Source organism: Arabidopsis lyrata, assembly GCF_000004255.2.
Source record: "Arabidopsis lyrata subsp. lyrata unplaced genomic scaffold ARALYscaffold_2, whole genome shotgun sequence".
NCBI classification, from domain to species: Eukaryota; Viridiplantae; Streptophyta; class Magnoliopsida; order Brassicales; family Brassicaceae; genus Arabidopsis; species Arabidopsis lyrata.
In genome coordinates this window covers 3862010-3889797 of record NW_003302554.1, presented here as the reverse complement: position 1 = coordinate 3889797, position 27788 = coordinate 3862010, and the positions used below count along the sequence as shown (strand labels likewise).

Below are 27788 nucleotides of genomic sequence, written 5' to 3'. Positions count from 1 at the left end.
CCTGAGAGAACTCCACAGTTAAGCGTGCTTGGGATGGAGTAGTTTCAGGATAGGTGACCTTCCGGGAAGTGATTGTCAGAACTGTGTGAGTGAGGACAAGACAAAGAAAAAGATCACGTGGTGATTTGTAGGGTCGGTAAACAAGTCTTTAAAACCTCCCGGCCGTCGGACAGAGGTGGACCCATAGGCCCGAGAGAAGACGTGGGGCCCACTGGTAGAGATGGTCGGGGCGTTACACAACAGGTGCACTTGTAACAATTTTTAAAACTGTTGTCAAATCGTACTTGGGAGTTTGATTTGATTAATACTTTTAATAATCCATGGTACAGTTTTTTTCATTTATATTTGGTCACTTTTGTGCAGCAATTTTAGAAGTAACAATGGACAATGGTCACAATATAGAATTGTTACTATCTCCTCTGTTCTTAGCTTTTAATTGTTGCAGCTACGATGAATTTATCCGTCTGTGTGGTCGGTACACCAAAGTAAAATGTTAAAACTTCGTTGGGTACACATTTTCAATTTGATTACAGTGACAACTATGATAGCAAAAAAAAAAAAAAACTATGATAGCGTAGTAAATTTGTTAAATCTCCAAGTGATTGTTGTTGGTGCTATAAACTCATGTTACAGTGACCATTTTTATGGTAGCTGTACTGTCACAGTCACCAAATCTCTAGCCCTCTCTTGATAAACTCATGTTTTCTAGTTTCTGTAAATTTTTCTAATAATGAAGTGATTTGTATTTTTTTTATTTTATTTTAATGGTTATTAACCAAGCTGGACCAATTTAATTGAAATGTAAAATGATATGTGGCAACTGGCAAGTAGGAAGTTGCCTTTAGCACTTTTTTGGCCAAAGGTTGTCGGTAGGTGTTGACTTGGAGTCCAACACTCATAATGGATCTTAAGCAGGGTTCTTCTCTATACAGATCATTTGGAGGAAAAGCGATTTCCAGAAAGGTGAGATTATTGTTGATCATTTTTATTTTTCTTTATTTGATCTCTTGTATTTTTCAAAAATAGCCATTCATTTTCACAAGAGCTGGTCGTCGGATAAGAGTCCACTCTTCTACTTGATCTATTAGCAGAGATCTAGCTTAAACACACATAAAGAACTCATCGCCTTCTTCTTCTTCTTCTTCTTCTTCTTCTAAATATTGATTGGACCAAAAACCGATTTCGAGAAGAGGTGAGTCATGTTGATTTAATTACTTCTCTTTCTTTAGTTTTATGTTTATCTCGGATCTTTTGTGTGCTTGTATAACTATTTATAGTAATGTAATGTTATTATTGTTTCTATAGAATGATCTGTGGATTGAATATTTCACCCGAATTATATGTTTTATTCTGTGAATTCTGCATTATAATATCTGGAATTGTGAACTAAGGGACCCTAATCTAGTGAGTGTTTATTACTACTTTGGTTAAGCAGGAGACTTATGGCTGAGACAATTTTGTCGGTTGGAGTCGAAAAGCTTTGGGACCTCCTTGTCCGAGAATCTGATCGATTTCAAGGAGTTAAAGAGCAATTTAATGTATTAAAAAGTGATCTGAATATGTTAAGGTGCTTTTTAGAAGATGCAGATGTCAAGAAACATAAAAGTGCAATGGTGAGTAACACTGTGAAAGAAGTCAAGGAAATTGTTTATGACACAGAAGATATAATTGAAACCTTTCTTCGAAAAGAAGAACTCGGAAGAACAAGTGGCATCAAGAAACGTATCAAACAATTTGCTTGCGTTATTCCTGATCGCCGGAAAATTGCTATCGATATGGAAGGCCTAAGTAACAGGATCTCTAAGGTGATCTCCGATATGCAGAGTCTTGGCGTACAACAGGTCATTGTCAATGACGGGTATATGAAGTCTTTACAAGAAAGACAAAGGAATATGCGACAAACATTTTCTAATAACAATGAAAGTGTTCTTGTGGGGTTGGAGGAAAATGTTAAGAAATTGGTTGGCCATTTGGTGGAGGAAAATAGCAGCCAAGTGGTTTCTATAACCGGGATGGGCGGTATTGGTAAAACCACCCTTGCAAGACAAGTTTTCAATCATGAGACAGTAAAAAGTCATTTTGCTAGACTCGCGTGGGTATGTGTTTCACAACAGTTTACAAGGAAGTATGTCTGGCAAACGATCTTGCGGAAAGTTGGGCCAGAATATATAGAGTCAGAGATGACAGAAGACGAACTTCAAGAAAAACTCTTTCGAGTATTGGGAACACAAAAGGCTTTGATTGTCCTTGATGATATATGGAGAGAAGAAGATTGGGACATGATAGAACCAATCTTTCCACTGGGAAAAGGTAACAATCTCTTTTCAATATTCAAAATACATGCAATTGCAAACATATTGGTTATGAAGCATTATGTTCCCTTTTGTTAGGGAGTTATATAATAAGAGATGTATTTTGTATAGGCTGGAAAGTATTACTTACTTCTCGCAATGAGGGTGTCGCATTACGAGCAAATCCAAATGGTTTCACCTTTAAACCAGATTGCCTAACTCTTGAAGAGAGTTGGACAATTTTTCAAAGGATAGTTTTTCCGGGAGAAAACACTACCGGTAAGCTTTCAAGACAATTTAATTAATTTTTGTGATCATAATCAAGAACTTTTTACTTAGATGATCACAATCCGCTTTTCCTTAATAATATATGTCGCAGCTCGTCTAATTCTTAGGGACATTCATGCAGAATATAAGGTTGATGAAAAAATGGAAGAGCTGGGTAAGCAGATGATCAAACATTGTGGAGGGTTACCATTGGCTCTTAAGGTGTTAGGCGGGTTGTTAGTTGTGCAATTCACATTGGATGAGTGGAAAAGGATATATGGGAATATCAAGTCTCACATCGTTGGGGGGACTAGCTTCAATGACAGAAATTTGAGTTCAGTTTATCATATTTTGTATCTGAGCTTTGAAGAGCTGCCTATATATTTGAAGCACTGCTTCCTCTACCTTGCCCAATTTCCTGAAGATTTTACAATAGATGTGGAAAAATTATCTTATTACTGGGCCGCAGAAGGAATGCCAAGGCCAAGGTATTACGATGGAGCGACCATTCGAGAGGTCGGAGATGGATACATAGAAGAGTTGGTAAAGAGAAACATGGTTATTTCTGAAAGAGACGCGAGAACTAGGAGATTTGAAACATGTCACTTGCATGATATTGTGAGAGAAGTTTGTCTTCTTAAAGCTGAAGAAGAGAACTTCATACAAATTGTTCACAGCACATCAAGTGAAAACTCGAAATCTCTTTGTAAATCTCGCAGACTTGTAGTACAACAGTGTGATGAACCATATATGGAGGAGAAGCTGAAGAATCCAAAAATTAGATCTCTCTTGTTTATCGAGCAGCTTAGATGGGCAGTAAAAGGAAGCTTTACGAGGCTACAGTTGATGAGGGTGTTAGATCTTTCTGATGTTCATTTTGGAGGGGAGTTACCCTCTAGCATCGGACTGCTAATCCACTTGAGATATTTGAGTTTATATCGGGCACTCGTATCTCATCTACCTTCTTCCATGCGGAATTTGAAGATGCTGCTGTATTTAAACCTATGTGTAGATCCTGATGAGGTATGTTCAATTTCCATTCCCAATTTATTGAAAGAGATGCAGGAATTGAAATACCTCTCTCTCCCGTTAAGAATGCATGATACGGTAAAAATAGAATTGGGTAATCTAGTCAACCTGGAGACGTTGGAAAATTTCTCAACAGAGCATGGGAGAGTGGGGGATCTCCAGTTTATGACCCGGCTCAGAACCCTCTCTATCTATATCAGAGGCAGGTTGACTATGAAAACTCTATCTTCATCTCTAAGTGAATTAAGACGCTTGGAAAATCTTACTATCTGTTATTACCCGATGTATGCTCCCATGAGTGCTAAAGAAGGATTAGTTTTGGATTGCGCTAATCTCAAGCATCTGAATTTGAGAATATATATGCCAAGGTTACCTGATGAACAACAATTTCCTTCTTACCTTAGAAACATATCTCTAGCTGAGTGTTGTTTGAAGGAAGATCCAATGCCGATTCTAGAGAAGCTGATTCACTTAAATGAGGTCAGTTTATCGCATCAATCTTTTTGCGGGAAGAGAATGGTTTGCTCGGGTGGTGGGTTTCCTCAATTGCTGAAGCTCGATTTGTGTGGACTAGATGAATGGGAAGAGTGGATAGTAGAAGAAGGCTCCATGCCCCTTCTTCATAAGCTGACTCTCCGCAACGATCCTAAATTAAAGGAGTTTCCTGATGGGCTGAAATTTATCACTTCCTTGAAAGAACTGCATGTCATCTTAAATAATTGGGACTTTAAGAAGAAACTGTCCAGGGGAGGAGAAGATTACTACAAAGTCCAACACATTCCTCTCGTTCGATTTCTCTAAGCCTATCAAATTATAGTCACTCAGGTAATATATTCTTTCCCCAGTCCAATAATCTGAGAATTCATTATGAGAAAGAAAATTAGGATGGCTCGACTTCATTGTTTGGTGCAAAAGTAGACTGATTATTATGAACTTAAATGAATATTGAATAAAATATTCTCTATTTGTTTTCTCAGGTGAATCCCTTCTGAAGCGAATCTTTTCTCCATTGGGTTGTAAAAGTATATATTCTTACAACATAATGTCTTGATGTGTTTTGGTTCACACTCAAACTTTTGATTTATGTTCTACTACCATACGGGAAAAAAAAGAAGACAACTTCTTGTTCTGTTTTTTTGATTAATTTGGTGCAGCTAATGTTATTGGTATAAGTGACTTGTCTTGTGGTTATTGATTTTTAGTGTGATCGTACTTCATGGTTTTGAATCTCCGAATGACGGGAAGAGGCTCTGCAACAAATCTTGTGTTTCATAAGAATCTGAAATTTATGGGTGGATTTATATGGTAAGTTAGATTACTTGACAATCTAAAGGGTAATGTCGGCTAAACTCTTGACAAAATGTGATACTTTCAAGCTCAGCATTAAAGCAAAAGAAAAAATAAAATCCATTCATCAAATAAGTTTATGTACAAACATGGGATTACGTTGGAGCAAGACGGGTTTTTTGGGTTTTGTGCAAAAAAAAACCTTCCAACTCGACTATTTTTGCAACTTTACCCTCCATCTCCGAAAAATGCAGATTAATCCTACAAAATCCAAAATAATACTCAATATAATCTTCATACGTATATTGTAAACGTTTTTCCGTTCATATATATTAGTTTCTTAAAATTCTAAGAGTAGTTTTGAACTCAAGGGCTTCTATTTGACATATTATTTGTCAAAATTTTACGAACTTGACGGTAACGAATAAGGGTTACATTGCTTATGACGGTAGCAAAATTTATCCGTCTGTGTGGTCGGTACACCAAAGTAAAATGTAACAGAAAGTAAAATGTTAAAACTTCGTTGGGTACACCGTACACACTTTCAATTTGATTACAATGACAACTATGATCGCGTAGTAAATTTGTTAAATCTCCAAGTGATTGTTGTTGGTGCTATAAACTCATGTTACAGTGACCACTTTTATGGTAGATGTACTGTCACAATCACCAAATCTCTAGCCCTCTCTTCAGGGCCGGCCCAGACCTAAAGCCCATCAAGCAGGTGCTTTAGGCATCAGATAATATTTTAATTTTTAAGGGGCATCAAATTTTAGATAAGATCTTGTAGTACAGTGGTTAATGTCTCATTTATAGCGGGACTTGACGAGTTCGAGTGACTTTAAGACGAAATTTTAACATTTTTTTGTATTTTTGTTGATTAATGGGTAACAAAATATTCTTGGGCTTTACGCATTCAAATCCTTTGGGCCGGCCCTGCCTCTCTTGATAAACTCATGTTTTCTTGTTTCTGTGAATTTTCCTAATAAAGAAGTGATTTCTATTTTATTTTTAATTGTAATGGTTTATTAACCAAACTGGACCAATTTAATTGAAATGTAAAATGATATGTGGCAACTGGCAAGTAGGAAGTTGCTGAGTGCTGGATATATAGTGTTGCCTTTAGCACTTTTTCGGCCAAAGGTTGTCGGTAGGTGTTGACTTGGAGTCCAACACTCATAATGGATCTTAAGCAGGGTTCTTCTTACAAAACACCCAAAAAAAAAAAAACACAGGGCAAACTTCTCTACAGATCATTTGGAGGAAAAGCGATTTCCAGGGAGGTGAGATTATTGTTGATCATTTTTATTTTTCTTTCTTTGATCTCTTGTATTTTTCAAATATTTTTTTTGTTTTTTTATCCTAATATTTTGCATGTCTCACCAAAATAGATGCCGTAAAATTTGCAAAAATTATTATCATAATAATGTGAACTCATGGTTAAGCAGGGGATTTATGGCTGAAACACTTAGACCATACGCAGTGAGGTAAGTTTTAGGAGGGTGTGAGTAATAAAAAAATAGAAAATAATGAAAAAGTTGGCACCCGCGTGTAGAATTACACTCGAGTGTGGGAGGACAGATGTCGCGAAATGCCCAAATTAGCTTTCTCACATGCTTTGTAACTGGGACCCACGAGCCTCCGCCACCAATAATCTCTCACGAGCATTTATTGAAGGTCATTTTTATTAGTTTTTAGAAAAGTATCTTAAATACATTTAAACTATTAAAAATTCATAACACAGATCCTCCCACTTGTCCCATTGCTAATGCTCTTATGTCTTAATTAAATTAACTGCGGCTATTTGCAGATGGATAGTGACATTTAATTAACTGCTGCTATTCATTTAGTTACTATAGTAAGTGCCCTCCTGGCAAGGCCCACCAAATATTAGGCCTTTTGGGCTCTTCCTCCTAATAGAGAATAGGAGGATACATTCCCTTGATCAATCTGGGCACATATAATCAGACAAGTGGGTACAACTGTACAAGTGATAAGGTGTCATCAATAATTGTTTATAAGAAGAGCTGGTCGTCGGATAAGAGTCCACTCTTCTACTTGATCTATTAGCAGGGATCTAGCTTAAACACACATAAAGAACTCATCGCCTTCTTCTTCCTCTAAATATTGATTGGACCAAAAAGCGATTTCGAGAAGAGGTGAGTCATGTTGTTTTAATTACTTTTTTTTCTTTAGTTTTATGTTTATCTCGGATCTTTTGTGTGCTTGTATAACTATTTATAGTAATGTAATGTTTATTGTCTCTATAGAATGATCTATGGATTGAAATATTCCACCCGAATTATATATTTTATTCTGCAAAATAATATTATGAATTTTGAACTCAGGGAGATCTAGTGAGTGTTGATTACTACTTTCATTTATTTGGCTAAGCAGGAGACTAATTATGGCTGAGACATTTTTGTCGTTTGGAGTTGAGAAGCTTTGGAACCTCCTTGTCCGAGAATCTGAGCGATTTCAAGGAGTTAAAGAGCAATTTAATGTATTAAAAAGTGATCTGAATATGTTAAGGTGCTTTTTAAAGGATGCAGATGCCAAGAAACATACAAGTGCAATGGTGAGAAACACTGTGAACGAGATCAAAGAAATTGTTTATGACGCTGAAGATATCATCGAAACCTTTCTTCTAAAGCAAGAACTCGGCAAAACAAGTAGCATCAAGAAACGTATCAGACAATTTCCTTTTGTTATTGCTGATCGTAGGGGACTTGCTTTTGATATGGAAGCTCTAAGTAAGAGGATTGCTAAAGTGATTCGCGATATGCAGATTCTTGGCGTACAACAGGTCATTGTCAATGAATATGATACGCAGTCTCTACAAGAAAGACAAAGGGTTATGCGACAAACATTTTCTAGCGATTATGAAGACCATCTTGTGGGGTTGGAGAAAAATGTTGAGCAATTGGTTGGCTATTTGGTGGAGGAAGATAGCAGTCAAGTGGTTTCTATAACTGGAATGGGCGGTATTGGTAAAACTACTTTGGCTCGACAAGTTTTTAATCATGAGATGGTAAAACACCATTTTGATGGAGTTGCGTGGGTGTGTATATCACAACAGTTTACAAGGAAATTTGTGTGGCAGACGATTTTTCAAAAGCTTAGTTCAAAACAAGATGAGCCAAGGGACTCAAATATGAGTGAAATGGAGCTTCAGGACAAACTCTTTCAGCTTTTGGAAACCAGTAATTCTTTGATTGTCCTGGATGACATGTGGAAGGAAGAAGACTGGGACATTATAAAGCCTGTGTTTCCATCAAAGAAAGGTGACATCTTATGCTTCATCTTATTTAACAGATATAAGACTTTATTACTTTTCTTAAACTTTGACTGTACTTGGTTAAGAAAATTATTGAACATGACTAGGCATATATTTCCTTTTGCTTAAAAGTCAAAATATATTGCAGGATGGAAGATACTACTTACTTCTCGCAACGAGAACGTTGCAATTCGTGCAGATCCTTTGTGTGTCATTTTCCAACCAGAATGCCTAACCCCTGATGAAAGTTGGACACTTTTTCGAAGGATAGCGTTTTGTAGAGAAAATGCTACTCGTAAGCTTTCAAGATCCTTTTTAAATTAATTTTTACTTAGAATGATCACAATACGCTTTTCCTTAATAATATCTCTCCAACACGCCTAAAACCTAGGGATATTCATGTTATTTCATCATATCCTGATGATGTCGTGCAGAGTCTAAGGTTGATGTAGAAATGGAAGAGATGGGTGAGCAGATGATCAAACATTGTGGAGGACTACCATTGGCGGTTAAGGTATTAGGAGGCTTGTTAACTGCCCAACATACATTAAATGAGTATCTGAAAATATTAAATCTCACATCAGTGGAGGGACTAGCTTCAATGACAGAAATATCAGTTCGGTTTATCATATATTGTCTCTGAGCTTTGAAGAGCTGCCTGTTAATTTGAAGCAATGCTTCCTCTACCTTGCCCATTTTCCAGAAGATCATCCAATGCCTGTTTGGGATTTGTCCTTTTACTGGGCAGCAGAAGGAATACCAAGGCCAAGGTATTACGATGGAGCGACAATTCAAGAGGCTGCAAATGGATAGATAGAAGAATTGGTGAAGAGAAACATGGTCAAACGAGATGTTGGTACTTGGAGATTTGAGACATGTTACCTACATGACATGATGAGAGAAGTTTGTCTGCGTAAAGCTGAAGAAGAGAATTTCGTACATATTGTTGATATTGCAAACTCTCAATCTCCTTGTACATCTCGCAAAGTTGCAGTACACGAGCTTCCTTTTCAGCAGAAGTGGGAGAAGCAGAACCCAAAACTTAGATCCATCTGGTTTAAAGACGATTATTGGAGGAAAGTTTGGATGGAATCAGGATTATGCTTTACAAAGCTACAGTTGATGAGGGGTTTAGATCTCTCTAGAGTTGATTTTGAGACGTATAAAAGAGGGAAGATACCCTCTAGCATTGGGAAGCTCATCCACTTGAGATATTTGAATTTATTTAGGGCAAAAGTATCTCATCTACCTTCTTCTATACAGAATCTGAAGAAGCTGCTCTATTTAAGCCTAGATGTATTACTGAACGTATATACAATAGCAGGATCTCTGAACTACATGGCCCCTAATTTCTTCAAAGAGGTATGCTAGAATTGGCATACCTCTCTCTTCCACGGTGCATGCATGATAAGACGAAGTTGGAATTAGGTAATCTAATCAACTTGGAGACGTTAGAGAATTTCTCGACAAAGCATTGCAGTGTGAAGGATCTTCAACTAATGACAAAGCTAAGGAATCTTTCTATCTATATCGAAGGCCAAGAGTGTATTGTGAAAACTCTATCTTCATCTCTTAGTGAATTTAGACAATTGGAAGATCTGTCTATATATGATGAAGAGGTGGATGAGAAAGAAGGATTTGTTTTGAATTGCGTTCATCTCAAAAAGCTGACGTTGAGAATATATATGCCAAGGTTACCTGATGAACAACACTTCCCTTCTCACCTGACAACCATATCTCTAACTTATTGTCGTTTGGTAGAGGATCCGATGCCGATTCTAGAGAAACTGGTTCAGTTGAAAAAGGTTAAATTAGGGGACCAATCTTTCAGTGGGAGGAGAATGGTTTGCTTGAGCCGTGGGTTTCCTCAACTACAGGAGCTTTCAATACAGGGACTAAAGGAATGGGAAGAGTGGATAGTAGAAGAAGGCTCCTTGCCCCTTCTTCATTCTCTCAGTATTGAATGGTGTGTGATGTTAAAGGAGCTTCCTGATGGGCTGCGATTCATATATTCGTTAAAGGATCTGACTGTGGGACAGATATGGAAGGAGAGATTGTCGGAAGGAGGAGAAGATTATTACAAAGTTACACACATTCCTTCTGTTAAATTCGACTAGGAATGAGGCTCTCAGCAATTTTCTTCGTGTACACAGGTAAAATATTATTTCATCAAGTAAACAAGATCAGTCATCCAATAGAGAAATTGTTGTTCAGTTAAAATATGGCTTTATATTCTAGTTATTTTGCGTAAAATTAGTTATGTATGTTTTTAATTTCAGGCAAGTGAAATATAGATGAAGAGCTGCAGTGATGGGGTTCGACGAAATGTCTGAGACTTGATCTCCTGTACCGTTTTGGTCAGTGAGTTTCCTTTCAAGAGAGAGAGGGCTTTCACGAACTCTGCCTGGTATGACAAACTCGTATCTATCTTTTTTTTGGTGATTCAGAGAGAACTAAGGCATGTCATTCTGCAATTAGTATAATTCTCTTTTATTTGCGTTACCAAGCGACTCGGCTTGACTGCTACAATCCTTATCTTTGTAGTCTGATACACTTGCATGGGTGTGTAAACATGTCTGGTAAACAATAATTCCAACAGATTCCTTTTGCTTAATTTGTTTATTTTGGATAAAGAGTAGGAACTCTTAACAACAACAGAGTATCAGGTAACACTTGTCTTCCTATCTTAGTCAGCAGATAAACAAAAATTATATAGATATAGGAAAAATTGGTTGGGTTAAGTGCCTAGATAATTTGGTAGTTATGCTAAGCTAATTAGTAGAATAACAGTTTTTATTATGATATGTTTCCACTTTCCAAGGGTCTGATTTGGGGTTCATTTCCTCTCTTCACAGCTGGTCTGTGTTTGATCCTACTTCCTAGCATTCACCACCATATCATCAGCTAATAATTTCAGTTTTCTTTTTGTACTTGTTTTTTTTGCAGATGTGGAGAAGTTTAATCATCAGTGAGACCCTGGTGACTTATATCATCATCACCTATGTTAAGTGTTGCTTAGTTTCGTAGTTTATGGTTTCTTTCCTGGTATGGATCAATTTCAAGTTTTGCGTCTCCTACTACAGTCTGAGTTAGGGAAGAATTTCTTGTCACCGTGCATAAACAGTCTTTTTTTGCTTCATTTCTTTTGTTCCCTGATCTTTTGTTTCGATTAGATTATCTCGTCATGTAACTGTTTTATAGTGACTGTAATTATCGTTTTCTTGATTAAATATCAGCTGCAATATAATTTTTTTTCTCATGTCTTGTTCTAGTTATCTCCTCTCTTCTTAGCTTTTAAATGTTTCTGATTTTTTAGATGTTTGCTGCTATAAGATGAATTTAGTCTTCTGCGTGGTCTCTCTTCTCAGGGCTTTTCTTTTTCTTTTTTACTTAAGCAGAGAAGGAAATCTTTTGCCTCACGCCAAAATGGAGATCCCTCCGGAGCTTCTGAAACCTATATTGGCTTGATGTGTTTTGGTTCCCAATCAAACGTTTGGTTTCCGTTCGACTATACGGAAGAGTTGAGAGTTAAAAATATCAGCCATGGAAACCAAGTAAACAAATGGAGAGTCTGAGTTAGGGAATAATTTATAAACAAACAGTCTATTTTGCTTCATTAGTTTGTTCCCTGATCTTTTCTGTTTCCATATTTTAGAATTTCAGTGGATTACCTTGTCTTGTAACTGTTTTGTTGTAACAATCTCTTGTTATCTTGTTCCTGTGATTTACTTGAAAGGAAATGATTAGACAGAAGACTTAAACTAAACTTGGACCAATTTTTTGACGTATAAAAAATCTTAGTTTTCCCTTTCTTTCTGAACTAAAATGTAAAAAAGACACGTGGGAAGTAAGAAGTGGCTACAATAGATTGCATGTAAGACTTTTTGGGTAGATGATCCACACATCATCTTCACCACAGCTGGTTGTTCGATGGTATTGAATTGACTTGGAATCAACTCTAATAATGGATCTTTAGCAAAGTTCTAACTCAACGCTAAACAAATACATCAGTTGGACGAAAAGATATTCCAGGAGGTGATTTTTTTTTATTTATCTATATATCTTTTTATAGTTTGCTATGGATCAGGAAGGTGCTTCGATCCTATGTATTTTGCATCTTTTAAATCACATAAATGTTCATGTCTATGTACAAATGACCTTTAATTTGGACTAATATCCCACAGAATAGTTTATTTATTCTCTGAATTTTCAAAAGTATTATCTGAATTATGAACTCATGTTTTTAAGCAGAAAACTTATGGCTGAGACACTTTTGTCCGAGAATCGGAGCGATTTCAAGGAGTTGAAGAGCAATTTAATGAATTAAAAAGTGATCTGAATATGTTAAGGTGCTTTCTGGAAGATGCAGATGCCAAGAAACATACAAGTGCAATGGTGAGAAATACTGTGATAGAAATCAAGGAAATCGTTTATGACGCAGAAGATATAATCGAAACATTTCTTCTAAAGGAAGAACTGGGAAAATCAAGTGGCATGATCAGGAACAGTGTGAGAAGGTTTTCTAAACGCATTGGGCTTTCTTTTGATATGAAAGCCATTAGTAGGAGGATTGCTAAGGTGATCCGTGATATGCAGAGTCTTGGTACACAGCAGGTCATTGTCAATGACGGGTATATGCAATCTTTACAAGAAAGACAAAGGGAAATGCGGCAAACATTTTCTACCGACAATGAAAGCTTTCTTGTGGGGGTGGAGGAAAACGTTAAGAAATTGGTCATTCATTTGGTGGAGGAAGAAAGCAGTCAAGTTGTTTCTATAACCGGGATGGGCGGTATTGGTAAAACCACCCTCGCAAGACAAGTTTTTAATCATGAGATTGTAAAGAGTCATTTTGCTGGACTCGTGTGGGTATGTGTTTCACAACAGTTTACAAGGAACCATGTGTGGCAGATGATCTTGCGGAAACTAAGGCCAAAATATAAAGTGTTAGACATGCCTGAAGACGAACTTCAAGAAAAAATCTTTCAGGTATTGGAAACACAAAAAGCTTTGATTGTTCTTGATGATATCTGGAAAGAAGAAGATTGGGACAGAATAAAACCATTTTTTCCACGGGTAAAAGGTGAGAACTTATGATACATTTACGCGTATTGGTCATAAAGCATTATGTTCTTTTTTGTTAGGGAGTTATGTAACAAGAGATTCATTTTGTATAGGTTGGAAGGTACTACTTACTTCACGCAATGAGGGTGTCGCGTTACGAGCAGATCCAAATTGTTTCACCTTTAAACCAAGCTGCCTAACACTCAAAGAGAGTTGGACAATTTTTCAAAGGATAGCATTTCCTAGAGAAAAGACTATTGGTAAGCTTTCAAAACAGTTTATTTAATTTTGTTTTCATGTGATTATAATTAAGGACTTTTTACTTAAGATGATCAATCCGCTTTTCCTTTAATCATATCTCTCGAACACGTCTATTCCTTATGGATATTCATTTAGACATTTAATTTTAATTTTCAACACGTTTTGTAGAATATAAAGTTGATGAAGAAATGGAAGAGGTGGGTAAACAGATGGTCAAACATTGTGGAGGTTTACCGTTGGCTGTTATGGTGTTAGGCGGGATGTTAGCTGGGCAATACACATTGCGTGAGTGGAAAAGGATATATGAGAATATTAGATCTCACATCGTTGGAGGGACTACGTTCAATGACAGAAATATGAGTTCGGTTTATCATGTTTTATATCTGAGTTTTGAAGAGCTGCCTATATATCTAAAGCACTGCTTCCTCTATCTTGCCCATTTTCCAGAAGATTATGTGATAGATGTGGGGAATTTGTCCTACTATTGGGCTGGAGAAGGAATACAAAGACCGAGGTATTATGATGGAGCAACAATTCGAGAGGTGGCAGATGAATACGTAAAAGAATTGGTGAAGAGAAACATGGTTATATCTAAAAGAGATGTTGGTACTTCAAGATTTGAAACATGTCACTTACATGACATGATGAGAGAAGTTTGTCTACTTAAAGCTGAAGAAGAGAACTTCCTAAAAATTGTTAATGACACATCAACTACAAATTCTAAATCTCCTTGTAAATCCCGCCGACTCGCCATAGATTGGCATGATGAAACATATCACCCGGTGGGGGAGATGAAGAATCCAAAACTTAGATCTCTCTTGTTTATGAAGAAGCTCAATTGGGTGGAATCAAGATTATGCTTTACAAGGCTACAATTGATGAGGGTTTTAGATCTCTCTAGAGCCCAGTTTGAAGGAGGGAAGTTACCATCTAGCATCGGAAAGCTCATCCATTTGAGATATTTGAGTTTATATCAGGCACAAGTTTCTCATCTACCTTCTTCTATGCGGAATCTGAAGTTGTTGCTCTACTTAAACATATGTGTACAAGAGAGATGTTCAGTCTACATGCCAAATTTCTTGAAAGAGATGCGAGAATTGACATACCTCTCTCTTCCGTGGAGAATACATGATAAGGTAAAGCTAGAATTGGGTAATCTAAACAACTTGGAGACATTGATGAATTTCTCAACAAAGCATGGGACAATGAGGAATCTACAGGGTATGCCAAGGCTAAGAGCACTCTCTATCTTTATCAAAGGCGGGTGTATTTTGGAAACGCTATCTTCATCTCTAAGTGAATTGAGACACTTGGAAAATCTTTCTATATATGACTACACGACGTATGCTCCTAGGAATGATGAAGGATTAGTGTTGGATTCCGTTCATCTCAAACAATTGAAGTTGAGAATATATATGCCAAGGTTACCTAATGAGCAACATTTCCCTTCTCACCTTAGAAACATATCTCTAACTGAGTGTTGTCTGGAGGAGGATCCGATGCCAATTCTAGAGAAGCTGCTTCACTTACATGAGGTAAAATTATTGAATAAATCTTTCTATGGGAGGAGAATGGTTTGCTCGGGCGGTGGGTTTCCTCAGTTGGAGAAGCTATACTTATTTGGACTAGAGGAATGGGATGAGTGGATAATAGAAGAAGGCTCCATGCCGCTTCTTCATACTCTGACTATTCGTAACTGTCAGAAGTTGAAGGAGCTTCCTGATGGGCTGAGGTTTCTCATTTCCTTGAAGAAATTAAATATCACCTTAGGTAATTGGGACTTCAAGAAGAAATTGTCAAAAGGAGGAGAAGATTACTACAAAGTCCAACACATTGCTCTTGTTGTGATTGTATAAGACTCTTCAATTATAGACAAACATGTAATATATTCTTTACGCAATCCAATCATCTAAGAAACAATTTGATAAAGAGAAAGAAAATGAGGATGGCTCGACTTCATTGCTGCAAAACAAGTTTGATTATGTATTTGTATCAAAACAGAATTAATTATTCTTTCTTTGACTATTGCGATTGTTAATATGTGACTCCTTGACGATATAAGTATGTGACAAGTGACAAAACAGCCAAAAACCTCATAAAGCCTCTGTTTCCACTGAAAAACAGGTGAACTCTTCCTTTTCTTGAAATTTCACTAGTGTCTAGAACATACCTGATTGGTCAGATATTCTTATAAGTTCTACAAGACAAGCGCTACAAGAATACTTGCATGATAGATATTCTTATAACATGCCTAAAGGGTTTAATCAAGCAAGACTATGCACTAATGTTTATTTTCAATACTCAGTGTTACTCGGCTTCTGTTCACTTATTAATTTCAAAGGAATGCTAAAACTAACTCTGGGGGAATAGATACTTCTTTGGTTTTTGGTTCAAATATTTGGCATCCTCTTTTCTAGTAATTTCGCAAAGCAAACTTGTTTTAATAATGTTTCAGATGTCTAAGCTCACCTTACCTACATGTGATTAAATATGGCCTAGTTGTTATAATTATAATGAACTTGTATATGCATTTTAACCTATTGTGATGTGCACGTGAATCCCACACACACATCAGCTAAAAAAGTGTAGGTAAAGTCTGTCTGCTATCGCTCTTAGTGATTTAGTTTTTCTAGTCTATGCGTAAATTATGTCGAGTTAGGTGAAAGAAGAAGCCAATATTTTTTAAATTTGTTCAAGATACTATCGTGCCCCAAGCTCACAACTGCAGTAGGCATATGGTCCACAGGTTGTGTGATGGCTGAAACTGATTCTTGGACAGGTTGGAACTTGGAACACTATTTTTGCATTACCTATATGATATTTTGCTCTCGGTATACTATTTTTCACCCTTAAAGACTTGTTATGCACCTTCTGCTTCCTCTAAGAGACCCAAACACTCGTCTGCCAAATGGTCGGCAACTTCCTCCACCAATGAGAACGACTTCAAGAAAAGAAAATAAAAGTGATTCATAACAAAACAAACCACATGAAGTTTGGTTCAGTTTGGTCTGCATAATAATGAATGTAGACCTACAAGTGCAAATAAATAAACAAAAAAGCAACAATGGAAATCAAACTTGTAAAAGTCTCTCAAGAAATGGAGATCAAACTGGGAACATAAACAGAGGATTGAAACTTAAATACCACTCCATCTATCTTAATCTTTTTGCACATATCTCCCCTCACAATATAGACCCAAGCTTGTCTAGGTTTCTTGCTATTGCAACACAGAACGAAGCTCTTCCCATAGATATTATCATCGACGAAGTAACTTGTGTGACTAAGTAACATGGGGAGGTCAGGTCTTGAGACAGTCATGAACTTAATCCACACCACATTGTCTCCATCATCCCCGTTACCAATTTTCTTCTCTGTCACCCAAATCTTAATCTCGCTTGTTCTTGTGCATTGTTGTAACACTGAAAACCGATCTCCCTTGTAAATCGAGAGCATACGATGATGGGAAGCACATTTTTTCCCCTTACACGGTAAAACACAAAAGATCTTTATTACCTCTTTCGAAAAATCGAGCATTTCGATGAAATACTGACCAGTTTCGGGATATTTATAACCTGTCCAGTACACATTTCCATTCAGGGAGACGGTAGACGAGTCGTCGTGTGATGTTAACACTTCGCCAAAACTGGTACGATGAGTAACTTCCCATGCATTGGTTGCAAATTCGAAGACTGCAACTCTATGGATCGAATTACTACTGGAACGTCCAATAATCTTGTAACTCTTTTCGGGTCTACTACCATCATAACCCATCTCTTTGCCACATGAAGACTCATCCGCGGCAATCCTTTTAGTCTGTCTCAAAAACGGGTTCCAAACCACGCCTCCTTCGTCGTAGTCATACATGAAGAAGTAACCATCGCAATTCCCATAGTAATGATAACGGCTACCGCATAAATCAAAGCATAAATCACGCACTTTTACAGTTGGATTGTCATTGAGATTGACGCTTATCGAATAAATATGGGAATGTGTCTTTAACATGAATTCTGGGCGACCACAAGCAAAGTTTTTGTCGGCGAATCTCTTATTGTGGAAAAGAGTGTTCCATTCTTTGCAAACGGATCTGAAGCGAACGAGAGATCGAGGTGGAACACGAATGAGTATCTCTTCTTCCAGATCTAATGGAAGCTTTCTCGCCACCATTAAGGTTTTCTTTGTAAAGGAAGGAAGTTAGAGAAGAAATACATATATATTTAGGGTAAAATAAAATTTAGGGTTTTCTTTGTAAAGGGAGGAAGGGAAGAAAAATATATTTATATACATAGCAAAAATATATATATACGAAATTTCCCAATTTCAGGACTTTTGAAATCCCAAAATCCAAAAGATATTAATGCTTGGAAGTTGGAAAGAGGTGCAAAAAATAGGAAAAGAATATATGATGATTAATTGATTATGTGGAGAATTAAGGGCCGGATTTAATGGCATAAAGATTCCATATAAATGAAATTATCATAATCTAAAAAGGTTATTTGAGATTTGTTTTTGACGAGTTAGGGTGACTTTGATCTCAATCAAATTAAAACCCTAACAACCAAAGCTGAGCAGCGCCTGAACATTCTCTGCTAATCTATCACCGTACTCCGTTACCAAGAGTCGAGAACGTGAATCTGTCTCAACAAACTTTAAATCCACTAGAGCCCCTCTTGTTTCCTAAAGCAATTTCTCTGCATACATGGGAGATTTTAAAAGCATAGAGGACCCAGAAATTGTCCAAGAGTCACGTACTCGAAAGAATCACGGCCGTTTCGTTTGGTCACATGAGCTCCACCAGAAGTTTCTCAATGCCATTGACCAATTGGGCGGCAACGACAGTGAGTTTCCCCATAAACGCCTTTTCACCTTTCCTTATGTGTGATGTTCCACTCTTGTCTGAGTTGTCTCTTGTTTCTCCTAAAGATGTATTTCGGTCATGTTCGTTTCATAATCGCAGGGCGATTTGAATCGCATGATGTTGTTCGTTTAGCAATCGCGCGACTAATCGCTATTTGAAAAATCAGTCGCAAGTTGCATCGCTAATTTTTTTTGCGATCAAAAAAATCAGTCGCAAGTCGCAGCGATTGATCGCGCGATTAGTCGCAGCGATTGATCGCGCGATTAGTCGCAGGATCTTGCGACTGCCAAACGAACAACTTTCAGTAGCAGTCGCAGGCTCCTGCGACTGCCAAACGAACATGACCTCATGTGTGGAGTCCTCTTTTCATGTATCCTAATGTTTGTTTTCTCTGCCTCTTCATCACAGAGGCTATTCCCAAGAAAATACTTGCCGACATGAATGTAGAAGGTCTTACTAGGCTAAACGTAGCCACCCATTTGCAGGTACTCATTTCCCATTCTCTCATGCATTTTGACTTGTTTCCACTTTTGATGATGAGATGGTTCGACGACTTGTTTGTTTGTTTATTTCTCTCTGATTTTGGTTGCAGAAGTACAGACTAACTTTGGAAAGGACAACCGAAGCTCAGCAGCTGAACATGGCCACAAGACAAGTGCCAAGCTTCATCCAACAAGGGCATCACCAGAACTCAAGCAACTCAGCTAATCCATCTGAGTCTAGGACGTGAATATACGTTGCAACCAACTTCATCTCCACTAAAGCCCCTCTTGTTTCCTAAAAGCAATTTCTCTGCATTCAAGGAAGATTTTAAAATCATTAAGGACCCAATGCTGCTCTTACGAGAGTGATGGCTGCAACTTTCTTTTATTATTTCCTCTCAGGATTATGTTTTGGTTTTTGATATCTCTAATCTCAATAATTCAGTCCCAAAATGAGCATCTAGTTTTCTACTTGTGGTCGTTGAAATCTCAAAATAAACCGAAACTTGTAAACACTGCCAAAATACAGATTACCTATGTCACATACTAATGGGGTTGAAAAAACATGGGCTTCATGATCTTGGCTTTTGTGCTGGTTTGAGTATTCTAAAAACTCTGTGGCTCACTCTATGTCATTTTTCTCGTTTTCTTGGCTTTGCGTCTCTCTGGGGCGGATCTAAGTGCAAGCCTACATAGGCACGTGCCCCACACTACTATTGAAAATTTTCTGTTTTTAGTTATAATTATTCGATTGTTACATGGCAAAATCAGACTAATTTTCTCTCGTGCCTAAATAAACTTTGGTTCACTTCCTATCTTCTTTATTATTGTTCGTTTGTTTTACTTCATGTAATTATATTTTTTTACTTTGCACTAAACGCTACTTTTCAACAAAACTTTTTGTTTCTTTTTCTATAATATCATTATCCCACCATCAATACTAATTGTATATTTAAATCCCTAAATTTAGTTTTCTTTTCTTTTCTTAATGGCTATATATGTGCAGGTAAAAATTTATACAAAATAGTCATTCTTATAATTTAAAAATAAAATTCAAAATCAATACAAAATTTACAAAAAATTATTACATGTAACATTTTTAGCAATGTTATAGTACATATTTTATTTATAAATAATTTATAAGTAATTAATGGTGCCCCTGGTAGAAAAAAGTTCTAGATCCGCCACTATCTGGTCATGTTCTTATAAACACAAGAACCATATGTTTGTGCTTATCAGGTATTCCAAAAACGTTTGCCACCAGAAGCATTAGACCTTACTTGTCGCTGCTTCCCTAATTTGAGATGCACAACACGACAACAGTAAGTTTTTTCATGGTTTGGTCTGACTTTGTTAGGTATGATCGGAATCAGCATCGGAAGCTCTAATTAAAGCCATTAATAAATATGTCTTATGGTGGCTCTTTGGATCTCAGCTTTGGGGGTTTTTAGTAGATAACCTTCTTTTCTATAAGCTATACATAAACAAGAATCACTAACAAAGAAACGACTTTGTATATCTTCCCTGGCTCACGAACTAGATTTTATTCAAAACCTCTATTAATTAACCAAAGTAGGCCAAACAAATTGTGGAAATCAAACTTGTAAAAGTTTTATTAAATAAATAAATAAAACAAGAACGTAACAATGGTAATCAAACTTGTAAAAATTCTTATTGTTGACTAGCTTCAGCAAAAGTCTCTCAAGAAATGGTGATCAAACTGGGAACATAAAAAGAGGATTGAAACTTACATAGCACTCCATCTATCTTAATCTTTTTGCACATATCTCCCCTCACAATATACACCCAAGCTTGTCTAGGTTTCTTGCTATTGCAACACAGAACGAAGCTCTTCCCATAGATATTATTATCGACAAAGTAACTTGTAGACATGGGAGTAAGTAATTTGGGGAAGTCAGGTCTTGAGACAGTCATGAAATTAATCCACACCACATTGTCTCCGTCATCCCCATTACCAATTTTCTTCTCTGTCACCCAAATCTTAATCTCGCCTGTTCTTTTGCATTGTTGTAACACTGAAAACCGATCTCCCTTGTAAATCGAAAGCATACGAGTATGGGAAGTACCTTTTTTTCCCTTACACGGTAGCATACAAAAGATCTTTATTATCTCTTTCGAAAAATCGAGCATTTCGATGAAACACTGACCAGTGTAGGGATATTTGTAACCTGTCAAGTACAAATTTCCATTCAGGGAGACCCTAGAATTAGAGTCGAGTGATTGTAACTCTTCGCCAAAACTGGTACGATGAGTAACCTTCCAGGCATTGGTTGCAAATTTCAAGACTGCAACTCTATGATACCAATTAGTACTGCAACGTCCAATAATCTTGTAACTCTTTTCGGGTCTACTACCATCGTAACCCATGCTCCTGCCACATATATTCTCATCCTTGGCAATCAATTTAGTCTTTCTCAACAACGGGTTCCAAACCACGCCTCTTTTGTAAGAATCATACATGAAGAATAAGTTACCATCGCAAGTCCCATAGAGAGAATAACGGAGACGGTGTAAATCAACGCATAAATCGTGCACTTTCATAGTTGGATCGTCATTGAGATTGACGCTTATCGAATAAATATGGGAATGTGTCGTTAACACGAATTCTGGGCGATTGCAAGCAAAGTTTTTGTTGATGAATCTCTTATTGTGGAAAAGAGTGTTCCACTCTTTGCAAACGGATCTGAAGCGAACGAGAGATCGAGGTGGCACTCGGAAGAGTATCTCCTCTTCTAGCTCTGATGGAAGCTTTCTCGCCACTATTAGGGTTTTCTTTTTTTTGGTTGGAACCATTAGGGTTTTCTTTGTAAAGGAAGCAATGGAAGAATGTATATATATATATATATATATATGTAAAAATATTCCATTTTCGAGTACTATGTTATATAAATAAGAGAAAATTAACATCTATGCCACATTTGGCCCAATTTTTTTTTTCTACCATATTGCCGGTCCATTTATCATTCATACCACAATTGCCGTGTGTAATGACTATTTTGCCCTTCCTTTTGTGTGCTCAAACTTTAGGGACAAAATTCATTGTTTGAGTACACAAAAGGAAGTTTACATACAGTTGTCCCCGAAGTTTGAGCCTTCCACAATTTCATCTTATTTTTGCATGTTAGCTGGTTTTTGTCGTCCCTCGATTTTAATTCATTGTTCTTCGATCTTAGTTCTCCTAAATTCTAATTGCGGTTTTTTTATTTTGTTTGATGTTTATATTTCGTTTGATTATTGTCCTCGAATAGGTTTACTGTCCCCAGATACTTATCCCTAAATATTGCACTTTATCTGTCACATCAGTTGAGGGCAAAACCGTCTTTTTAATACCACAATACTACATGAATGTGGTATGAGTGGAAAATGGTTATCAAATGTGGTAGAAATGGAAATGCTTTAGTCAAATATGGTAGAGTTGACCAAATTCCCTATAAATAATATTTGAGAAAATAAAACCTTTTTTATTCTTTTAACAAAAAAACATCTTTTTATCTTTTAGTAACTTCAATGGAGAAAAAACTCCTTTCAATGCTACTACTTTGGCGGATTTGAAAAGCTTGAAATAATTTCATTTTTTTTTGGTAAAGTTCGTGAAAGTCCAACAAAATTTTTTTCACTCATACGGTAACAAAAATCACTTTTACTTGAATAATCACAAATTATCACGTGATCATTCCTACTTGAATCTCAAAGAGAAGTGTTCAGTGTAAGTTTTGTAGTCAAAGCTTTTCATAGAAAATAAGAATCTTATCTTTTCTTAGGAGTGGGAACGGAGCAGATATCCTGGATTTCGGTGGTGTCTGTGATCCGCTCCGCTCCGTCCGAATATATAGTTTCTGATCCGTATAAGCTCCGTAAGTAACCGGATATCCGAACAACCAGATTTCTGGTAAGATATTTACTATTTGCCAGATATGAGATACGTTCAATATATATTTGAAAATAAATTTAGAAATTATTAAAATATAGAAGAAAAAAAATTAATCCAAAAAAGTAATATTTCATTAAAACTAGTAGTTAAATAATTAATTTGATGAACAAAAAATTATTAAACATATATAGAGAAATAGGAAAATTATAATTTATATATGTATACGGTATACCGGAGCGGCGTGGATATCCGCCTATTTAAATTATAATATTTGTGATTTTTTTCGTTTTAACGAATATCAATTTTTAGTATTCAATTTGCTTTATAAAACTATGGATATTTGAATTTTTTTTGAAACGAATCAAAACGGTTTTAACAGATATTTTGTCCACTCCTATCTATCATGATAGATCAGCAAAGATAAAAGAATAGCGGCCTGCTAAAAGCAAAGAAAATAAATATTAATTCTGTGAGCTATAAAACTTTGGACTAATCTATGGTTTATGTTGTTTATGCTATGGGCCGCCCTAGATGCAGTCATTTTCAGTTTTTCACCGGGAAGCTAACCTGTAGCGAATGCTTAGTGGAAAATTCTTTGAAGATGATACAGAGCATGCCAGTTAACCCACACAAAATGGTGATTTGATGAAGCAACTTGATGAGCTGAACCTGAAGAAAACAACTACGTTATGTATGTGATTCTCTCTAATATGCGAGTAGCTGATGGAACTTGTGTTTCATCGTATGGAGCTTGGAGAGATACCTTACCTATTAGGCTATTGTTGATTATTTTATATCCTGTTCAGCAAGAACCTAAGCAAATATGTAAGAATGAAATACAATTTTATAACAACGAACGTTCTTTCTTTTACAAGAGGTTTTTTTCTACTTTAAACCCTTCCCAGCTTTTTTTTCTTGATGTCGAAACTAACTATATCTTTCTTTTCTATTTTTTTGCTTTCTTTAGAACAACAATATGATGTGTATATTCACATCCATATATTTAAACCTATAATGAGAATGAGATTCATTTGTATGTATGCTTTTTCTTCCCGAGCTTTTCTCTTATTTGTAGTAAGATGATGATCAAGTGTTGTTTCTTTATCAAGACGTTCTTTCGAAACCACCTGATCCTATCTGCATATGCAACCACTCTGGTGATGCTCCTCTATTGTATTCCCTCGTAGACTGCGACCCGAACTGCATCTCCGGATTCTCAAATGTTTGTTGACCAAACTGAGTTTCACCAAATATAACAGAGATTAGCCAACCAAATCAAGAAAACAAAACAGATTTTTGCAAAAATGATAGATTTTCCAAAGGCAGTAGGAATAAAAACAGAGCCCAAATGGTTCATTGCAATGCTTAGATGAACCAATTGAGACTCCTACTCGTGAATTGCGATAGAAACATGTCATGTTATGTGAAAATATAGTCGTCTTTAAGTTCTGTTTTTGGGAAGCGGGAGCAAAAACAGAGGCCAATAGGTTCATTGCAATGCTTAAATGACCAAACCGCATAAACATCTAGACTCCTACCCGGGAATATCTCAACAGAAACATGAACTGTTTTGCAAAACTAAAGAAGATTTAGTTAATAGGTCATGAGAATCATCACCTCTTTGGGTGGAAAAACCTCGATACCAGGGTTCATTCTTGAATTGACCGCTTCAAGCTTCATCGATAAGAACTGAAAACCGCAAACAATCTCATGACAACACACATGTAAAGTAGAGTAACAAAACAATAGACAAGAGAAGAGAAAGAGGTTTTTCACACCTCAACTTGACGTTGCAATGATTGTATATAGTTGATTATCTCATCAAGAACAAGTGCTTTTCCAATAACCTACAAAATATAAAGTAGTTTCAATCATATTACCACTCTTGAAAATCATATAAATTATCCCATTGAAAAGTTTTACAATACCTTGTTACATCCCGGTACAAGATCTTGCAAGATTTTCATCCGCTCGCTTATTTTTTCTCTTCTCGCCTACCAAAAACACAAAGCAAATTATCTTTTACTCATTCCAACAAAATAAAAGAAACTTTATAATATCATGTAAAATCATTACTCTTTCAGCTAAACTGTGACTATCAGTAGCTTGACCTCTTCTTGCTCGAACATGAATATAATCTTTCGTCGGTTCGATTTGTAGCTTCTTTTGTTCCGTCTCTGTTCCTAGCGATTCCGCTTCCGCTTTTCCATCACACACTTCATCTATCTTCTGTCTTTTGTTCTCACCTTCACTCTAATCAAACACACACAAATAGTATTATGCGCGGCCTAACCAAGTAAATTTGAATTCAAATTGAACCATTAAACCGGAAAAAACCGAATCAAACCGAAACAAAAGAGAGAAAATCCGTACCGCGCCATTTATGGAGACGATCTTCACCGACTTAGACTCATCTTCCCTCCGTTTCCATGCGCCGGAGATACCTTCAATAACCGCCTGCGACAGTACGTGACTCATACGCGCCGGATCGCCGTTAGCAGCGGCGGTTAGATCGGTATCACCGAACTGATTCGGTCCAGCGAAGCTTCTTCTGGAAGAATCTCCGGCGGTTGAAACTCCGTTCAACGGAAACTGCCAGATCTCCGCTAGATTAAACGGTCCTCCTTCGTTCATCATCCCACTCGGATCCATCAACTAAATCAAAAACACATACGACGAAACCAGTAACAATAACCTCCACCGAGTTAACTCAGTCGCCGCCGAGTCAAACCAGAGAGAAATGATTGTGGCTTCGTGAGTATGCAAAACTCCTTGGACTGTGGAGTCTGTGATTGCGTTACTGTGTTGTTGTTAATAAATTAATAATATTCCCAACATTTTAAAAATAAATAAAATAATATTAAATTATTGAAAAAAATAAAATAAAAAATGTTTTTTTCTCTTTCTTCTACCTCGGGAGCTACGGTGTTTATTAACTTCACTTCATGGCGAGGTTTCCTTACTCTGACCATCGTTGACTTTGATCTTCTACGATGCGGGTGTACCTACGCTGCTCTTATGTTTCACTGTTGGATCTTTAAAGATCTAAATCAACGGTGGTTATGGGATCCACGTAAGGCTAGGTGTGATTTATGGGAAAGAAACATACTTTATGAATATGGAAAAGGACTTGGGGGGAAGTGGGGACCCACGTATGTTTTGATAATCTGTTTTTGGGTTTATTAATTGTTTTATTGATTAGTGATGGGGCAATGATGGGGTTGTGGATTTTAATGATGTGTAAGTTTAAGGATGATGGATAATCCTGTGTTTGAATTGTTCAATTTACTAACCTTTTAGGGCTTACAAATTTTAATGAGATGATCATTAATTTAGATTTAGACCGTAACTTCATAAGCAAACCCATATAATTATAGTGAAAAAGATGGGAAAAAAACAAGATTATTGTTTCTTCGGTTTAATATTAAATTTTGTTTTATAACTTTAATTTTGTTTAAGAATAAATGTCACTATATATTTTCAATGCAAATTTTAACAAAAAAATATACATTGTATTAGTGAGAGTAAAAATAAGAAATACATTTTAATTAGTTTTTTAATATATGTGCAAAACTTTAATATGTGTGAGAAATTAGTTTCTTTCATTAGCATCTTTGAACTAAATCTTAAATTGGCTTAAAACAAATTATAATTTCGAGTGAACCATGTATATCTTGTTTTACCTAAAGTTTTTGGCTACAAAACATACTTGAAGAACTAGCAGATTATTCGAATTATGATCAATGGGCTAAAGACTTAAAAATAAAAAACACTTGAATATCTAAAGAACATCAAATGGTGCTCGAATCAAAATTTAGTTAATAAGTTTTCTGATAAAATTCTAAGTATACATATTAATCGTTGTTAAGTGTTACATTTATATTTTCGTATAATTTTATAAGAAAAAAAAAAAGATAACAATTAATTCGTTGATATTTTAAATGATAAATGTTGCTTGGTTGAAAATATAACATTATAAATTATTTAAGTGTTCAGCTTTATGGTTGAGAGAAAAAGGAATAGTAGTATATGCCAAACTCTTGCTTGTGACCATTTCTTATGTTAAATATTCGTTAGGCTTCCCTTTCACCTATAAAGCTCTTTGTTTCTCCTTCCTTCTTCTATTCCGTAACTCAGTACCGCCCATGTCTCTGTCCTATGACGTTTCGACACGTGTCTTTGATGATTCCCGACAACTACGTGAGTAAGTGAGCATCACGCAATCATCGTCGTACCATGTTCCGCCTAACTTAACTCTTTTCAGACGGATAAAAGTGTGACGGAACAATATATTTTTTTTCCATCTATAAATATTTTTTTAATATAATTCCTGTTAAAAATTAATTAGTTTCCATTTTAGTAAACATAATGTATTCTATAAATACATCTACATTTGAATTAAATACACTCCAACCCATTCTTGATGATTAACATCCGAGTAATGATCAAGAAAGAAATATGAAAATGGTAGTTAACATATAGGATTTACCGGGGATGGAGATTAGAAATCATTTTTTTTTTTCCTATATAGAGACTTTAGAAATCGTGAAATGATTTAATCTTCAATCGTTAACCGACATCCTTACGATGCTGCTATGAAGTTTTGGGAAGACATTTTACTATCTAATTGGACTATTGCAACAAGACGGGTTGGTGATATCGATGACCATCGGCCTATGCTTAAACGGTCAAGACCGGGAATGTTTAAGTGTAATCTACCTACTCACACAACATAAGCGGAATTTATTAGCAAAAAAACTTGGGAGACTCACAAAAATGCCCCTTTTTCAATACCCCTTTTCAAAAATGCCCCATTTGGCTGTCTATTTTTAAAAATACCCCTTTTTATGTACAAAATGACTAAATTACCCTTCTTTTAATAAAAGATATTACAAATATATAAGGAAATATAACAAAATTAGGTTCACAAAATACAAAATATTTTGGGCGGGAAAGTGATCCCCCGATTTTTTCCGCCAAAAACACTTGTTAAAACTTGTAAAACCTTTAAAATACCTTGTAAAAATTTCCCGGAAAATTTTTTCCCGCCAAAAAATTTTCCCGCCAAAAATTTTTTTTTGCG

General features: G+C 36.2%; 5 protein-coding genes and 2 pseudogenes across 6 annotated transcripts; 4 read left to right on the top strand and 3 right to left on the bottom strand.

The window, feature by feature from the left end:
- The first annotated feature begins 826 nt into the window (after positions 1-826).
- Positions 827-4802, top strand: LOC9322739 (probable disease resistance protein At1g59620). Of its 2 annotated transcripts, none has more exons than XM_021034627.1 (5): positions 827-963; positions 1436-2310; positions 2424-2570; positions 2701-4412; positions 4565-4802. In XM_021034627.1, exons 2-4 carry the CDS (start codon positions 1443-1445, stop codon positions 4386-4388), a joined length of 2703 nt encoding a protein of 900 aa, XP_020890286.1. In that variant the 5' UTR covers positions 827-963; positions 1436-1442; the 3' UTR covers positions 4389-4412; positions 4565-4802. The 2 variants fall into 2 exon arrangements, with proteins under 2 accessions (XP_020890286.1, XP_020890285.1); XM_021034626.1 differs by having other exon boundaries at positions 827-1192.
- A 2063-nt stretch (positions 4803-6865) lies between these two features.
- Positions 6866-11415, top strand: LOC110230775 (annotated as a pseudogene).
- A 1266-nt stretch (positions 11416-12681) lies between these two features.
- LOC110230777 (probable disease resistance protein At1g59620) lies at positions 12682-15437 on the top strand. Its single transcript, XM_021034628.1, is given in 4 exon segments — positions 12682-12806; positions 12809-13234; positions 13329-13475; positions 13645-15437. Coding segments are annotated over 4 exon segments (2292 nt in total). The 5' UTR covers positions 12682-12775; the 3' UTR covers positions 15333-15437.
- A 155-nt stretch (positions 15438-15592) lies between these two features.
- LOC9324259 (putative F-box protein At1g58090) lies at positions 15593-17670 on the bottom strand. The gene has a single exon (XM_021034656.1). It carries the CDS (start codon positions 17638-17640, stop codon positions 16567-16569), a length of 1074 nt encoding a protein of 357 aa, XP_020890315.1. The 5' UTR covers positions 17641-17670; the 3' UTR covers positions 15593-16566.
- Positions 17671-17995: 325 nt separating this feature from the next.
- Positions 17996-19427, top strand: LOC9322738 (two-component response regulator ARR18). Its single transcript, XM_002888149.2, has 3 exons — positions 17996-18311; positions 18740-18816; positions 18924-19427. The coding sequence occupies exons 1-3, from the start codon at positions 18173-18175 to the stop codon at positions 19059-19061; spliced, it is 354 nt and encodes a 117-aa protein (XP_002888195.1). The 5' UTR covers positions 17996-18172; the 3' UTR covers positions 19062-19427.
- Positions 19428-20082: 655 nt separating this feature from the next.
- LOC9322737 lies at positions 20083-21023 on the bottom strand (annotated as a pseudogene).
- A 2506-nt stretch (positions 21024-23529) lies between these two features.
- LOC9324258 (transcription factor BPE) lies at positions 23530-25601 on the bottom strand. The gene is made up of 6 exons (XM_002886624.2): positions 25079-25601; positions 24782-24958; positions 24634-24699; positions 24484-24552; positions 24323-24394; positions 23530-23941 (listed from the first exon to the last, which is right to left on the bottom strand). The coding sequence occupies exons 1-6, from the start codon at positions 25355-25357 to the stop codon at positions 23810-23812; spliced, it is 795 nt and encodes a 264-aa protein (XP_002886670.1). The 5' UTR covers positions 25358-25601; the 3' UTR covers positions 23530-23809.
- Between the last annotated feature and the right edge of the window lie 2187 nt (positions 25602-27788).